At 37.3% G+C, this 17,967-nt stretch overlaps 1 protein-coding gene and 1 long non-coding RNA gene across 6 annotated transcripts in view; one reads left to right on the top strand and one right to left on the bottom strand.

Moving 5' to 3' along the window:
• Positions 1 to 17,967, top strand: part of LOC110447468 (prestin-like) — a 126,011-nt gene that overhangs the window by 52,315 nt on the left and 55,729 nt on the right. Inside the window, exon 1 of one of the 5 annotated variants that reach the window (XM_021493385.1) lies at positions 2,961 to 3,038. The exons of the other annotated variants lie outside the window; for them this stretch is intronic. Within the exon in view, the coding sequence (XP_021349060.1) occupies positions 2,996 to 3,038 (43 nt within the window). The 5' untranslated portion in view covers positions 2,961 to 2,995. Of the gene's footprint in view, positions 1 to 2,960; positions 3,039 to 17,967 lie in introns of those variants that run through there. 5 annotated transcript variants of the gene reach the window in all.
• On the bottom strand, positions 16,256 to 17,945 carry LOC110447917. The gene is made up of 2 exons (XR_002462663.1): positions 17,840 to 17,945; positions 16,256 to 17,284 (listed from the first exon to the last, which is right to left on the bottom strand). It is a non-coding gene; the product is annotated as an uncharacterized LOC110447917 (long non-coding RNA).

Genomic DNA, 17,967 nt, shown 5'->3' with positions numbered 1-17,967 from the left:
TGTAGATATCATTTAATGGGAGAGCTATATAGGAAGTTTGAACAGTGAAACAGATGTATATATCCTTTAATGGGAGAGCTATATAGGTCGTCTAAACAGTCAAACAGATGTATATATCCTTTAATGGGAGAGCTATATAGGAAGTCCTGAACAGTGAAACAGATGTAGATATCCTTTAACGGGAGAGCTGTATCGGACGGCTGAACAGTGAAACAGATGTATATATCCTTTAATGGGAGAGCTATATAGGAAGTCTAAACAGTCAAACAGATGTAGATATCCTTTAATGGGAGAACTATATAGGAAGTCTGAACACTGAAACAGATGTAGATATCCTTTAATGGGAGAACTATATAGGACGGCTGAACAGTGAAATAGATGTAGATATCCTTTAATGGGAGAGCAATATAGGAAGTCCTGAACAGTGAAATAAATGTAGATATCCTGAAATGGGAGAGCTATATAGGAAGGCTGAACAGTAAAACAGATATATATATATCTTTTAATGGGAGAACTATATAGGAAGTCTGAACACTGAAACAGATATATATATATCCTTTAATGGGACAGCTATATAAGAAGGCTGAACAGTGAAACAGATGTAGATATCCTTTAATGGGAGCTGGGCTATATAGGAAGTCTGAACACTGAAACAGATATATATATATCCTTTAATGGGAGAGCTATATAAGAAGGCTGAACAGTGAAACAGATGTATATATCCCCTAATGGGAGAGCTATATAGGAAGTCCTGAACAGTGAAACAGATGTAGATATCATTTAATGGGAGAGCTATATAGGAAGTTTGAACAGTGAAACAGATGTATATATCCTTTAATGGGAGAGCTATATAGGAAGGCTGAACAGTGAAACAGATGTCGATATCCTTTAATGGGAGAGCTATATAGGAAGTCTGAACAGTGAAACAGATGTTTATATCCTTTAATGGGAGGGCTATATAGGAAGTCCTGAACAGTGAAACAGATGTAGATATCCTTTAATTGGGGAGCTATATAGGAAGTCTGAACAGTGAAACAGATGTAGATATCCTTTAATGGGGGAGCTATATAGGAAATCCTAAGAGTGAGACACTCATCTGATGAAGATGAGGTTGTGTATTGATTTAAAGCAAATTATTAGTCCCCTACCGGGAAACCGGGGGGACTATAGTTTTCCCCTCCGTCTGTCCGTACGTCCGTCCGTCTGTGTGTCTGTCCGTCTGTCCGTCTGTCCGTCTGTCCAAGAGGTTTGTCAGCACTCTAGAGCCTTCATTCTTTCATGGATTTTAATCAAACTTTACACACATGTAAAGAATTAAAATATCTTAAACAAGTTCGAGTTTCAAGGTCATCGGATCAAGGTCAAGGTCATTATGACTATAAATAGAAAAACTTTGTCAGCACTCTAGCGTCTTCATTCTTTCTTGGTTTTTAATCAAACTTCACACAGTCATAAAGAATTAAAATATCTTCGACAAGTTTGAGTTGGACAGGTTCGAGTTTTAAGGTCAAATGGTCAAGGTCACAGTTACTATAAATAGAAAATTTTATTTAACATTCTTCCTTGCCTGTTTATCAAACTTCACACACTTGTAAAGATACCTTTACAATCAACAAATAAGATTTCTTAGTATTTTTATTCCCTTACCGGTGAAACTGGGTGGGGGTGGCAGGGAGGGAGAAGAAAACAAGAATACCTAAAGTTTTCCTCGCTGTCTGTCCGAAGAAGTTTGTCAGCACTCTTGCGCCTTCATTCTTTCCTAGTTTTTAATCAAACTTCACATTATTGTAAAGAATTTAAATATCTTGGACAATTTCAAGGTAATCGGGGCAAGACAAGGTCACTATTACTATTTTAGAAAATCTTTGTCAGCACTCTAGTGCCTCATTCTTTCATGGATTTTAGTCAAACTTCACATTATTGTAAAAAATTTCAATATATTGGACAAGTTCAAGTTTCAAGGTCCTCGGATCTAGGTTGAGGTCACTGTTGCATCTTAATAGATTGCGGGGGCCGGTAGGGGACATGTATTGCTTCAGCAATACTCAGTATGCTTGTTATGAATAAATATTACTCAAATATAAGTCTATTTAGTATTTTGGCATTCTTCGTATTTACCAGCAATGAATAAGAGAAAAATGATATTAAAACACATGTTTACCAGTACTTTGCATACATGTACATGCTTATCTTAACTGCACATGTATTTCCCCCTATTTCCAGAAAAGAAAGTTGATTAAAAAACTAGACAAATGCCATTTTTATCCTATGATTCTCACAGAGAAGAAAGTGTTCTTTACCAGTTACAGTAACTGTGTTGTATTGAAGTAAAGAGTCCCCTATATATACTTACTGCAGGAAGAAACTCACTCCATTACAGCTAGCCCACTACTACAGTGGGATTCTCTCCCATGTAAATGTTGTGTGGAATGTTCTGGATCAATCATTGTCAATCAATCAATGATTGATGTTTCTTTTGTAGAATTGAATTAAAACCCAATCACGACATCTGCCTGGAGCTGATCACCAGTGATAATTAATAAAAAATTCAAAATAAAATTCCTCCTATTAGTATATAGCCAAATGTTTATAATTTGATGCCTGAAGGGATTCTATGGTAATGGGCCCAAACAGATATCATCATTAAATTGTATTACAGAAAACCAATATTTGCCTGGAAGGAAGTCAAAATCAACCTGGCACTACCACTTGTCAGCTACTTTATAACCTTTTGTTCTTAGTTTATTCCTCCACATATATACACAACATGTACATTTACACAGGTCCTGCATTCAATATAACCCGCTTTAGGATTATTACAATATTTTTCCCCATGATTGAACTCGAATGACTGGCACCTATATCGGGGCCACCAGTGTGCTGTGCTATACAACATGTGTATAGGCCGGTATTTACTACTGTAAAACTGCTGCATAGGATGCTGATACTGTACTGACTTCCTTAAAACTTAATACCTACCCATTAGCCAGCAACAATGGCGGGAACTCATCTCAACCGACAAAAGTATTATCCCTTCTGTGAGTATAGCTAGACCGCCTTTAGTTCGTTATACGTTTGGAGTTGTAATGGTTCAATTCCCTGTTTGTATGTATGTGTATGTTTGATAGATAGTACATGACTGTATGTGCATATCTGATAGCTAGATTGTACATATGTGTATGTTGTATGTGTGTGTAGATTATACATATGTGTAGATTGTATGTATGTGTAGTATGTGTGTGTAGATACTGTCGGTGTATGTTTTACATCATTGTTCATTGTACATATGTGTATTTATAGATTGTGTATGTGTGTGCAGGTTGCACATGTGTGTAGATTTTATATGTGTATGTAACACATAGTCAATATTTATTGATATTGATCTTAAATAGCATGGTTCATATGACATATTATGTAAATTTTACAATTGATATACCGCAGATATCCATTAATTGTTCATGCAATACCATCATACACCCAGCCACCTTACACGAGATTATGATCTACACATACACTAATAATTCATAAGTATAATTATATACCTGTGTTAAATGACTATAAACATCAACATTAGCTTTAAAAATGGCTATTATAGAGAATAATTCACCATAAAATTTACAGTGATATTTACTCACCAGATGTGAACTTTGTAGAAAACATCAGTAACATCTGTAGTAAGTTCCGAGGTGATGGATCTGGAGTATTCAGGGCTGTTGGGGCTCGATCCAGGGTGTTCACCCAGACAGTCTTATATGTTTGATACAGACAGTCCATTATAGCTATAGGTTTAATGCCAGGAAGCTGAATCACTATATGGGAAAGTAGCACCAATACTTTAGACCTGATACTATTCAGTACGGTAAACCTAAAACTTTTGCCGTCCTGGTAAAATAAGAGCCGCTTTTTGCAGACTTGTAAGATTATATTTTTAAGCTCAGTTGGAAGAGCTTCAGAATAGCAACCAGAGGTCCTGGGTTTGATTGACCTTGAATAGGGGTTTAGAAATGATGATATCTGATATTGGTGTCCTCATTGGTATCTGGTAAATATTGACAAAAATACTCTGTCTTACAGTCTCCGTAGCAGGAAAAACTTTGAACGATTTCTTTCCTTGAAGGAAGTGACTTACCCTAATGTAACAAATAAACATGCAGGTTATTTTAAGATAAATTGGTAGGGAATCAGACAACAGTAAGCCAGAGGTCCAGGTTTAATTCATTCAGAGACGTTCAAAATATTTACCTCTGAAAATTCAGACCATAGTATTCCAGAAGAGCTAAAATATTTTGCCACCCAATCCAATGTAAGGAGAAATATTGTTGTCTTACTTGTGCTAATGGTTCCATCTAGATTTGATTATTTTGGTTGTTCTTCTAATAACAATGACATCTTTTTAACCGTTACAGACATATCACAAATTGTAACACAATGAAACTAGAAGCTAATGACAAATATCAAAGGATGCTCAACACCACAAGGGCATTTTGTTGAAGTGTTCTGTCATCATCTACAGGAGGTATGCAGTGCAATGTAATTAGGTCACTGTGACTGGGCTTCATCTTTATTTATAGGGAAAATGTGAAATAAATGCAAATTTACCTGCATCATCCACAGAGGGTTTGCATGGTTCTGTATATTATTTATTGGGTCACTGTGACCTTCACATCTATGTCAAAAGTCCGCGAAAAATATCCATATGACTTATTTTAAGCCTGGGGATACAATTATGTTTTTTCTCCCAAATATAAATCTCCAGTTTCAGTCTCAATGAATCGAGATTGTGAGGTATGTGATGGATGATAAGTCAAGAACCCAAGTCTATAGTGGACTGAGGATGTAATAAATGCCATGCTGGAACCAGGAGCTGAATCCCAACTGTGTGCAAAACAGGCCAGTGGTCTGGTATAATGAAACCACCACACTTACAAAACAGGCCAGTGGTCTGGCATAATTAAACCACCAGACTGACAAAACAGGCCAGTGGTCTGGCATAATAAAACCACCCGACTTACAAAACAGGCCAATGGTCTGGCATAATTAAACCACCAGACTTACAAAACAGGCCAGTGGTCTGGCATAATGAAACCACCAGACTTACAAAACAGGCCAATGGGCTGGCATAATTAAACCACCAGACTCACAAAACAGGCCAGTGGTCTGGCATAACAAAACCACCAGACTCACAAAACAGGCCAGTGGTCTTGCATAATGAAACCACCAGACTTACAAAACAGGCCAGTGGTCTGGCATAATAAAACCACCAGACTTACAAAACAGGCCAGTGGTCTTGCATAACAAAACCACCAGACTCACAAAACAGGCCAATGGTCTTGCATAATGAAACCACCAGACTTACAAAACAGGCCAGTGGCCTGTCATAATAAAACCACCAGACTTACAAAACAGCCCAGTGGTCTGGCATAATGAAACCACCAGACTTACAAAACAGGCCAATGGTCTAGCATAATTAAACCACCAGACTCACAAAACAGGCCAGTGGTCTGGCATAATGAAACCACCAGACTTACATAATTCCTTTAATCGTTAAGCATGCAGGTACTGACTCATATGTTGTTAGTCCTAGGTTGGAAATTTAAGAGTTCTAATTAAATAGTTTAAATACTTGATATGTAATATACATGTATAGTTTCATTATACATGCAGTACAGTGATATAACTCATTCACAATGCACAGTACATATGTATTAAGACCCATCTGGTGATGTTTTATCATATCCCCTGGGTCTCAATATTCACAAAGTGTGTAACTGTGAATGCTTTATTTGATCTTTATCATATTATCAAATATCAAATCTGAAGCTAACGTTTCATAGATGTAATATGTAAGTGGGAACTCATTAATACTTGTGAGATATTTATGTTGTTCAAGTAGTGTATCATGTTATTGAACTTTTAACACTTCAGGTTTTGATTACTACGTACAATTCAATTCCTGTCACAAGTTTCAGACATATCAGCTCCCATCAAATGATTTATAAGCTCCAATCCAGTGAAATAGGAAAAAACCTTGACACATGCTCAAATCCAGTGAAATAGGAAATAGACCTCGACACAAGTTCCCACCCAGTGATAAAGTTGATGAGTATCCACACAAGTTCCCTGACCCAGTGATAAAGTTGATGAGTATCCAAACAAGTTCCCATCCAGTGATAAAGTTGATGAGTATCCACACAAGTTCCCATCCAGTGATAAAGTTGATGAGTATCCAAACAAGTTCCCATCCAGTGATAAAGTTGATAAATTTCCAAATGAGAAAAGTTCTGTTCCAGGAGTGTCACAGGTATTGATTTAGTGCTAGGTATAGTTCCACCTAGATATGTATAAACTGATGAAATGTTTGGCAAGGGCTCTTGCCTACATATACATCAACCCTTTCTGATCAGTCTAAAGGTGTTGTTATTATGATAAATTGTTAAATTTGCCAAATTGATGATTAGATGTTTTTTTATGTACCTTCTCCAAAATGCTGCTTTATCATCATAATGAATTTTCTTTGTGATGTTTGCTCACTTCAATATGATAACTATTAAAAACCCAGATAGAAATATGAAACAAACGTTTTCCAACAGATGTTTTGGATAGGAATCTCTTCTTGTAAATAAAGCTTTTTAATTTGGCACAAAAAATTCTGTGTGTTTTTATTACATGAAGTCCTCCAAATAGCTAATTGAAAACAGCATACTTAAAGGGTATATACCGAAATCAACATCTGATCATCGTTTCTTTTTACAGCAAATTTTGGCAACAAATCATTTGACTTGAGGATTTCATGAAAATTAAAACAGAAATAGAAAACGATTTGATATTGGGTAGATTTATACGTTGACTTTATAAGTTATATTGGGTAGATTAGTTGACTTTATAAGTTCAAGAACTCAAATGTTAAACTGTGATAGGTGTGTAATATACATGTTAACGCGGCCTGCAACATATTTCAGGTTTGAAATAAGCACAAAATGTCTCACTTAAAGGAATCAAGACGAATAACAGTTTTCTCATATACAACATGATTTACGTCAATTTAAATGTAAGCAATTGAGTTGAAACAAGAGGATTGGACAATGGTTATTAATTACATTTTATTTAAGGAAATTACAGATATTTACACCAATAATATTAGTAAATTAAAAATGTATTATGTAATAGTTTAATGTGGGTTTGGAAAAAAAGTAAATTGTAGAATTCTGAATTAGTTTATCTTAGTTAAGTTTTGGTGGTAGATGGAAGGAGAAAGAAAGAGAGCAGGAATTGGATAGATATTATCTATATATTTTAATAAGTACAAATGCTTTTTTATGTGTTCCTCTCCCTTTTCTACATGCCCCTCTCCCTTTAATACGTGCCCCTCTCCCTTTAATACGTGCCCCTCTCCCTTTTCTACATGTCCCTCTCCCTTTTGTACATGTCCGTCTCCCTTTTCTACATGTCCCTCTCCCTTTAATATATGTCCCTCTCCTTTATACATGTCACTCTCTCTTTTGTACATATCCCTCTCCCTTTTCTACATGTCCCTCTCCCTTTAATATATGTCCCTCTCCTTTATACATGTCACTCTCTCTTTTGTACATATCCCTCTCCCTTTTCTACATGTCCCTCTCCCTTTAATATATGTCCCTCTCCTTTATACATGTCACTCTCTCTTTTGTACATATCCCTCTCCCTTTTCTACATGTCCCTCTCCCTTTAATATATGTCCCTCTCCTTTATACATGTCACTCTCTCTTTTGTACATATCCCTCTCCCTTTTCTACATGTCCCTCTCCCTTTAATATATGTCCCTCTCCTTTATACATGTCACTCTCTCTTTTGTACATATCCCTCTCCCTTTTCTACATGCCCCTCTCCCTTCTATACATGTCCTTCTCCTTTTTAGGTCACCTGAGCTTTGCTCAAGTGACCTATTCCAATCACTTTCCGTCCGTCGTGGTCCGTCGTCCGTCGTCTGTCGTCCGTCGTCGTGCGTAAACTTTTACATAATCAACTTCTTCTCAAGAACCAGTGGATGGAATTTTTTCAAACTTGGTCAGAATCATCCTTGGTAGATGAGGATCCCAAATTGTAAAATTGGGATTCCTACCCCAATTTTTACTTGGTCAGAATCATCCTTGGAGGAGGAAGATGGTTTTAAATTGTAAAATTGGGATTTCTACCCCAACCCTAGGGGCCAGGGCGGGGCCCAAAAGGGAAAATTAACCAATATTTCAAAAATCTTCTTCTCCAGTCTCAGAGGTATTACAGTCATTTTCTCTGCATGGATGGAAAGATCATCAGGGGCTTTATTTAAATTGTAAATTTCAGGACCCCTGAGCTATCCGTTCTCCCTTGGGGAGGGGGTAAAGTTTACTATAGTTTATATAGGGAAACAACACTTTTGGGTATATTTTGACAATTTTCTATTGGAAATTATTTTTACTTGGTGAGAATCATCCTTGGAGGAGGAAGATGGTTTTAAATTGTAAAATTGGGATTCCTACCCCAACCCTAGGGGCCAGGGCGGGGCCCAAAAGGGAAAATTAACCAATATTTCAAAAATCTTCTTCTCCAGACTCAGAGGTATTACAGTCATTTTCTCTGCATGGATGGAAAGATCATCAGGGGCTTTATTTAAATTGTAAATTTCAGGACCCCCGAGCTATCCGTTCTCCCTTGGGGAGGGGGTAAAGTTTACTATAGTTTATATAGGGAAACAACACTTTTGGGTATATTTTGACAATTTTCTGTTGGAAATTATTTTTACTTGGTCAGAATCATCTTTGGAGGAGGAAGATGGTTTTAAATTGTAAAATTGGGATTCCTACCCCAACCCTAGGGGCCAGGGCGGGGCCCAAAAGGGAAAATTAACCAATATTTCAAAAATCTTCTTCTCCAGACTCAGAGGTATTACAGTCATTTTCTCTGCATGGATGGAAAGATCATCAGGGGCTTTATTTAAATTGTAAATTTCAGGACCCCCGAGCTATCCGTTCTCCCTTGGGGAGGGGGTAAAGTTTACTATAGTTTATATAGGGAAACAACACTTTTGGGTATATTTTGACAATTTTCTGTTGGAAATTATTTTTACTTGGTCAGAATCATCCTTGGAGGAGGAAGATGGTTTTAAATTGTAAAATTGGGATTCCTACCCCAACCCTAGGGGCCAGGGCGGGGCCCAAAAGGGAAAATTAACCAATATTTCAAAAATCTTCTTCTCCAGACTCAGAGGTATTACAGTCATTTTCTCTGCATGGATGGAAAGATCATCAGGGGCTTTATTTAAATTGTAAATTTCAGGACCCCCGAGCTATCCGTTCTCCCTTGGGGAGGGGGTAAAGTTTACTATAGTTTATATAGGGAAACAACACTTTTGGGTATATTTTGACAATTTTCTGTTGGAAATTATTTTTACTTGGTCAGAATCATCCTTGGAGGAGGAAGATGGTTTTAAATTGTAAAATTGGGATTCCTACCCCAACCCTAGGGGCCAGGGCGGGGCCCAAAAGGGAAAATTAACCAATATTTCAAAAATCTTCTTCTCCAGACTCAGAGGTATTACAGTCATTTTCTCTGCATGGATGGAAAGATCATCAGGGGCTTTATTTAAATTGTAAATTTCAGGACCCCCGAGCTATCCGTTCTCCCTTGGGGAGGGGGTAAAGTTTACTATAGTTTATATAGGGAAACAACACTTTTGGGTATATTTTGACAATTTTCTGTTGGAAATTATTTTTACTTGGTCAGAATCATCCTTGGAGGAGGAAGATGGTTTTAAATTGTAAAATTGGGATTCCTACCCCAACCCTAGGGGCCAGGGCGGGGCCCAAAAGGGAAAATTAACCAATATTTCAAAAATCTTCTTCTCCAGACTCAGAGGTATTACAGTCATTTTCTCTGCATGGATGGAAAGATCATCAGGGGCTTTATTTAAATTGTAAATTTCAGGACCCCCAAGCTATCCGTTCTCCCTTGGGGAGGGGGTAAAGTTTACTATAGTTTATATAGGGAAACAACACTTTTGGGTATATTTTGACAATTTCTGTTGGAAATTATTTTTACTTGGTCAGAATCATCCTTGGAGGAGGAAGATGGTTTTAAATTGTAAAATTGGGATTCCTACCCTCAACCCTAGGGGCCAGGGCGGGGCCCAAAAGGGAAAATTAACCAATATTTCAAAAATCTTCTTCTCCAGTCTCAGAGGTATTACAGTCATTTTCTCTGCATGGTTGGAAAGATCATCAGGGGCTTTATTTAAATTGTAAATTTCAGGACAAAGTTTACTATAGTTTTATAGGGAAATAACACTTTTGGGTATATATTTTATCCATTTTCAGCAGAAAATTACTCAAACTTAGTCAGAATCATCTTTGGTGAATGAGAGTATTACTCTGAGGATTTCTGCCCCATCCCCAGGGGCTAGGGCGGGGCCCCAAAGGGAACATTTACCAATATTTTTAAATTCTTATCCTTTGATGACATGACAAGTATTGTATTTCTTTTAGTTTACATGCTGATTTCCACATCACATCTAAACAATAGAATAAAGCTACCAGTTCTTATGATATGTGACCGCTAAGGCCCTTGGGCCTCTTGTTTCTCTCTTGTGTCCCTCTCCCTTTAATACATGTCCTTCTCCCATTTATACATATCCCTCTCCCTTTTATACATGTCCCTCTCCCTTTAATACATGTCCCTCTCCCTTTTCTATGTGTCCCTCTCCCATTTCTACATGTCCCTCTCCCTTTTCTACGTGTCCCTCTCCCTTTTATACGTGTCCCTCTCCCTGTTATACATTCCCTCTCCCTTTTCTTTGTGTCCCTCTCCCTTTAATACGTGTCCCTCTCCCTTTTCTACATGTCCCTCTCCTTTTTCTACGTGTCCCTCTCCTTTTTCTACATGTCCCTCTCCCTTTTCTACATGTCCCTCTCCCTTTTCTACATATCCCTCTCCCTTTTCTATGTGACCCTCTCCCTTTTCTTCGTGTCCCTCTTCCTTTAATACGTGTCCTTCTCCCATTTATACGTATCCCTCTCCCTTTTCTACATGTCCCTCTCCCTTTTCTACATGTCCCTCTACCTTTTCTACATATCCCTCTCTTTCTTTTCTATGTGTCCTCTCCCTTTTCTTCGTGTCCCTCTCCCTTTAATACGTGTCCTTCTCCCATTTATACATATCCCTCTCCCTTTTATACATGTCCTTCTCCCTTTTCAACATGTCCCTCTCCCTGTTCTATGTGTCCCTCTCCCTTTTCTATGTGTCCCTCACCCTTTTCTACATGTCCTTATCCCTTTTCTACATGTCCCTCTCCCTTTTCTACGTGTCCCTCTCCCTTTTCTACATGTCCCTCTCTCTTTAATACGTGTCCTTCTCCCATTTATACATATCCCTCTCCCTTTTATACATGTCCCTCTCCCTTTTCAACATGTCCCTCTCCCTGTTCTATGTGTCCCTCTCCCTTTTCTATGTGTCCCTCTCCCTTTTCTACATGTCCTTATCCCTTTTCTACATGTCCCTCTCCCTTTTATACGTGTCCCTCTCCCTGTTATACATTCCCTCTCCCTTTTCTTTGTGTCCCTCTCCCTTTAATACGTGTCCCTCTCCCTTTTCTACATGTCCCTCTCCTTTTTCTACATGTCCTTCTCCTTTTTCTACATGTCCCTCTCCCTTTTCTACATGTCCCTCTCCCTTTTCTACATATCCCTCTCCCTTTTCTATGTGTCCCTCTCCCTTTTCTTCGTGTCCCTCTTCCTTTAATACGTGTCCTTCTCCCATTTATACGTATCCCTCTCCCTTTTTCTATATGTCCCTCTCCCTTTTCTACATGTCCCTCTCCCTTTTCTACATATCCCTCTCTTTCTTTTCTATGTGTCCTCTCCCTTTTCTTCGTGTCCCTCTCCCTTTAATACGTGTCCTTCTCCCATTTATACGTATCCTCTCCCTTTTCTACATGTCCCTCTCCCTTTTCTACATGTTCCTCTCCCTTTTTTACATATCCCTCTCCCTTTTCTATATGTCCCTCTCCCTTTTCTACATATCCCTCTCCCTTTTCTATGTGTCCCTCTCCCTTTTCTATGTGTCCCTCTCCCTTTTCTTCGTGTCCCTCTCCCTTTAATACGTGTCCTTCTCCCATTTATACGTATCCTCTCCCTTTTCTACATGTCCCTCTCCCTTTTCTATGTGTCCCTCTCCCTTTTATACATGTCCCTCTCCCTTTTCTACATGTCCCTCTACCTGTTCTATGTGTCCCTCTCCCTTTTATACATGTCCCTCTCCCTTTTCTACATGTCCCTCTCCCTGTTCTACATGTCCCTCTCCATTTTCTACATGTCCCTCTCCCTTTTCTACATGTCCCTCTCCCTTTTCTACATATCCCTCTCCCTTTACTATGTGTCCCTCTCCCTTTTCTTTGTGTCCCTCTCCCTTTTCTACATGTTCCTCTCCCTTTTCTACATGTCCCTCTCCCTTTTCTATGTGTCCCTCTTCCTTTTCTACATGTCCCTCTCCCTTTTCTGTGTGTCCCTCTCCCTTTTCTATGTGTCCTTATCCCTTTTCTACATATCCCTCTCCCTTTTCTACATGTCCCTCTCCCTTTTCTACATGCCCATCTCCCTTTTCTATGTGCCCCTCTCCCTTTTCTACATGTCCTTATCCCTTTTCTACATGTCCCTCTCCATTTTCTACATGTCCCTCTCCATTTTCTATATGCCCCTCTCCCTTTTCTACATATCCCTCTCCCTTTTCTACATGGCCCTCTCCCTTTTCTATGTGTCCCTCTCCCTTTTCTACATGTCCCCCTCCCTTTTATACGTGTCCCTCTCCCTGTTATACATTCCCTCTCCCTTTTCTTTGTGTCCCTCTCCCTTTAATACGTGTCCCTCTCCCTTTTCTACATGTCCCTCTCCCTTTTCTATGTGTCCCTCTCCCTTTTATACATGTTCCTCACCCTTTTCTACATGTCTCTCTTCCTTTTTTCCTGCTTTAAGTTCTGTATTTGCTGTGAAAGTTAAAAAAATTCTGTTTCAACAGCTACATGTCAGCGATGTCTAAAATGAAAGTAATAAACGAGCTGTGCTCTATGTTAAAAGATTACCTACTGTTTATTATAAGAACATTATGCAGAAAAGTTTTTAAGGAAATGACACAGAAAGTTTTTAAGGAAATGACACCGAAAAGTTTTTAAGGAAATGACACCGAAAAGTTTTTAAGGAAATGACACAGAAAAGTTTTTGAGGTAAAGGGAAATAACTCTTAACACAAATTACAGGCATACTATGTTACAAGGTGGCAAACGCACAAAAACCCTGCAGTAGCCAAAACAGTTTGAAAGTGGCCATTCAAACTGTAGATAGACTCAACCGAATGTCACCATTGATTGACACATGTGACTATACTGTCAAGTACTGTTATACTCTTCCATCCTTCAGCAAAAGGCCCTGAAGACAAGTGACCTTATACCAACTTTTATTTGTATGTCTTTTTGGGTATGAAAATATTACAGCCAGACTGATAATCAAACCCATGATCGCCCCACTCCAAATAAATGCTTTCAACCAACTGAGCAGTTACTGACAGTAACAACTTTGTGTTAAGTTTAACTTCCTGGCATTCTTTGGTAGTAGACACTTACATGTATGTTAACACCAATTAAATGGCCATGTTGGTAGCGTGATATGAAGGTGTCTTTACCTGAAGCAGTTATCCCCCAATAGGAATAATATATGACTTCTAAAGGCTATGGTAAACATTTGTCACATTTTGAGGCACAATCATGTCTAATCAAAACAAATTTATAAATCTTACAAATATCAGCAACAACAAAATTACCTTTAAGATTGGAACGATGTAGCAATGGGGGACAACTCTTCCAAGAATATAAGAAAGGTTCCCCACCGAGGCACACACTGCTAGCTAGGGCACACACTGTTGTTTTAAATTCGAGCAATTTGTTTTCGTCTGGTTATCGTGAAATATGATTATTTGTATCCCAAAAAAGCTATGTGATGTGTCTGTATCATTATACCAATCAAGGACAATGTATCGTTGATGAAATATAACGGTAAAAAGATAGGATTTAGTATATATTCAATCTGATATTCTTTCGATCACCATCATTATTACATCTGTTGCCCGAAACAACAGATAAAATTCTGAGATTTACACTTTTAGTCCATTTCTAGCACATATTCCATGAAATTTATTCAAATTTATGCTGAGGTATGATGCGATACCTATCTACAATATACAATAATTGTGTGAAGTGATAAGGACAAATCTATTTCATCTTTAACTGTTTATCAATAGTGGTTTATACATGTTTACTTGTATCATGTATGTAGTCTTCATTTTATGGCTTTGTATTTTATGCACTGTTGGAGATTTCAATGTTTAAACGTTCTGCGCTGTGTTCCATTTCTGCCAAAATGTACTCGGACTGGTATTACGATGGATCATTGTGGTCACACTACATTTCGAAACTAAAAAAGAAATGGTTCACCAATGTGTTTGGTAAGTCAAAAATGACTATAGATGTTAGCTTAAATGTAAATGCTTGTATTTATTGCATTGAGAAATTAGCACGAATATATATGGATTGTAGGTAGATGTCAAAGTCATAGCCGAGGCGAACATGTCCCGACCATAATCAGTCACAATTAATGTAAACTTCGGGATAAGATTTATCAGTTTGGTATAATTTCCTGGTAATAAAGGCTACGTTTGTTTAGAACACAAACAGGAATTGAAAACTTGTTTTGTGAGCTTTCGAAAACTTCGGCTTCCTTTGTCAAACAAATAGTGAAAATGACCAGAATCTCAACTCTAAACCGCTGAAAACAACTCACTAAGCCACGGTGCCAAATCAGTAAAGTCAGCTGTCAAAAATCCTAGAGACATTTCGCCCAATAGCACTCCAATACTGCAGTCAGTCAGGGGGATGGGTATCATGTTTCCCATTCTGCCCCTTAAAATTAATGCAAACATTTTCACACAGGTGAATAGTAGATCATCACAAACTTGTTTACCTATTGAAGGGTTGTTTGGGGTAGATTGAGATTGTATGTCTGGAAAACAACATATGGTATGTCACGACAGTATAAAAACACAGCATCAATTTATCAATCAAAAGGATATTTCCTAGTTACTTGTTTTAATGGAAAATAAATGGTTCACTGCCTCAATGCCTACCATACAGTGCTTTTTCATGAATTTTTGTGTCTGATGTTTACATTGGGTTGGTTTTAGTACACAATTTAGCACACACTATTAGCACAATCAGATTTCATGATGTGAGCCATTGTCTGTTTTTTATATAAATGTGTTTTGCATGTAAATTATCACAAGTAATATATCACTGTTTCTTATTTCTTGATCTGTATGTATATATGCATAGCTGAAAGGATTTTGGCCAAGATTTTTGACATTTTGTAAAAATAAGCGAAACCTGTAAATATACTGATATACCGAATCATCAATCAACGCATGTTCAGAAGTGTCCCATTAACTAGATATAGCCCCTGCGAAATGATTATGAATAATTCATGAAACTTCATGAACAGTTCATGAAATATTCATGAATAATATTCATGAATGTTCTTGATTTGTTCATGAATATTTTCATGAAATTCATGAACTTAAAACTTCATGAATAATCTTGAGCAAAATATTTCATGAAAATTCATGAATATAAATTCATGACTATTCATGAATGTAAAATCATGAACTTTCATGAATATAAAATCATGAATATTCATGAATATATGAATTCATGAACATTCATGAAAAATGGCAACAATTCATGAATGTTCATGAATGTTCATGAAGAAAACGTCCCATTTTAAGTTCATGAATTGAAAATGCTTGAAATATTCATGAACATTCATGAACATGTACAAATTACCACATTTCATGAACTTTCATGAAAGTTCATGAAAGTCTAATACCATATGAAAATAAACAATGGAATTCCACTTGGATACCAGAGGAAATACCACTGGATTCCACCAGCAATTTGACCTGGAATTTGTGGCCAAATTGCCCAGTGGATTCCAGTGGTATTTCCACTGAAATACCTAGCCAGTGGTCACTGAAATTCAAATTGGAATCACTTATATGAAGATAACAATAATAATGGACATTCAATAGATTCTGAATTTACAGTTATGACGGTATATATAATCATTCATGCTGTGTTTAAAGTTAGAAATAATGCAAGTAACGTCACAAATATCTTTTAAACATGAAAAAATGACAGTTGAATAACATATATATTTGCAAAAGTTTTTACTGCTACATATTTAGCATTGTTAAATATGAAATATGGATGCATGGTTCACATATGGTCTGTGTGGTTTCAAGAATATGATACAGCTGACATTATTAGGTTAGAGTTGTAGAATACAGGTTTCCCAAAACTCTTGAAATTTATCTGTATTGTATATGCAAATACATGCTGGTTTCCTCGTTGTAGAACTTGCACACTTTTTACCCGGTCTACTTATTGCGAGTCTATCCATTCTCCATGTAACAATTGATGGTGTTTGAAGTTCGAAATGTTCGTCTTCTATTTCGTCTAAATCACTGAGTTTGTTCAAAGCTTTTTAAACAAATTTGGAATTAGGATCGGAAATAATAATTCCTTCACCATTAAGTTTTTGTTTTGTCAGTAACAAACACTTTATTTCCAATTGCAAGCTCCACACTGTACGTTCCAATTATTACTGTTGTCATTTTTCTTGGTAGAACTTCTTTTGCCTAAACTTTTATCTAAAAGATATTCTCTTTTGTTTTGCAAAATTATTCCTAGTATTTGCCATACCTCTTTGTATGTCTGCTTAATTGAGGTGTCACTGATAATACATTTTTAAAAAACCGTTGTTATTTTCCAAGAATATTTGGTGCAAGGGGAGATCTTTTTTTTAAATATTGCCAGTACGTGTCTGCCGCATCTTGCATGAGATTGCTGAAAAACTGTTGTGGTGCTTTAGGTATTCCTCTTTTATCCTTTTTCAATAGCAAATCTTTCGCTGTATATCTTGGGACATTTTACACATCACTGTCATCCTGCAGGCTGGTGTTATCTTCTGAGCTTGTACACATATGCTTTAATTATCATTTGAAGATCTTGCACTAAAGCTTACATCTTCAGGTTCTGGCTGCTAATAATACTGCCTGTTTGTGTCGATGTCAGCAAAGCATGACGACTCTGTATCTGGCACACTTCAAAACGATCCATCAAGCAATCGAATGCATCTCTGATGTCCGCGTCAGTAAATTTTAGGAGTAATCCCATTTTCTGAATAAGAAAAAAGTTAATAATTTTTCATTTATCTTATAAAATACTGTAGAAATTAGTATATAGGCCTACCTGTATTTTCAAAGCCCCTGTACATCAACCTTATTTTTTGGGGGGGGGGGGGGCTTTGATATCACACAAGTGGGACAGTAATTTTTATTGAAATTATATATTATCTATCTGCAAATTTCATACAAGTTAAGAACTATCTCAAGAGGTGCATTCATACTGTAAACTTCAAATTCGGCAGGGTGGGATTGGGTGCACACGCACACACGTTTGGTAATTTGGACGCAGTAACCATTAGCACTCAGTAATATATTCAATTCTGTTTTCTAACGTATAATTTTCAGTATCGATATCATTGCTAAACCCGCACGGTAAATATGACCACGGAATTAGATTAGATTATATAAGTCCGTAATATGACGAATCAGATGAGTTGTTGCCAATGTAAACCGTTGTAACATCATGATCACAGACTGGTTTCACATAATTACACATAGTTTTAACATTTCATACAAGTATTTCATAAAATCCCAATCAGATTCTTACCTTCGGCTTCGATAACCTTCCTGCCGTCTTTCGAAAATTTCTCCATCTCCACTTTCTTCTGAAGCGTATTTGGCGCGGGATTAATTTCGTCCAATCAGAATAATTCCTCTATTCGCTCCGATCCTACC

Source organism: Mizuhopecten yessoensis, unplaced genomic scaffold (assembly GCF_002113885.1).
Source record: "Mizuhopecten yessoensis strain PY_sf001 unplaced genomic scaffold, ASM211388v2 scaffold39, whole genome shotgun sequence".
Lineage (NCBI taxonomy): Eukaryota > Metazoa > Mollusca > Bivalvia > Pectinida > Pectinidae > Mizuhopecten > Mizuhopecten yessoensis.
Note: the sequence above shows the minus strand (reverse complement) of the source record. Positions and strands in the feature narration are given on the sequence as shown.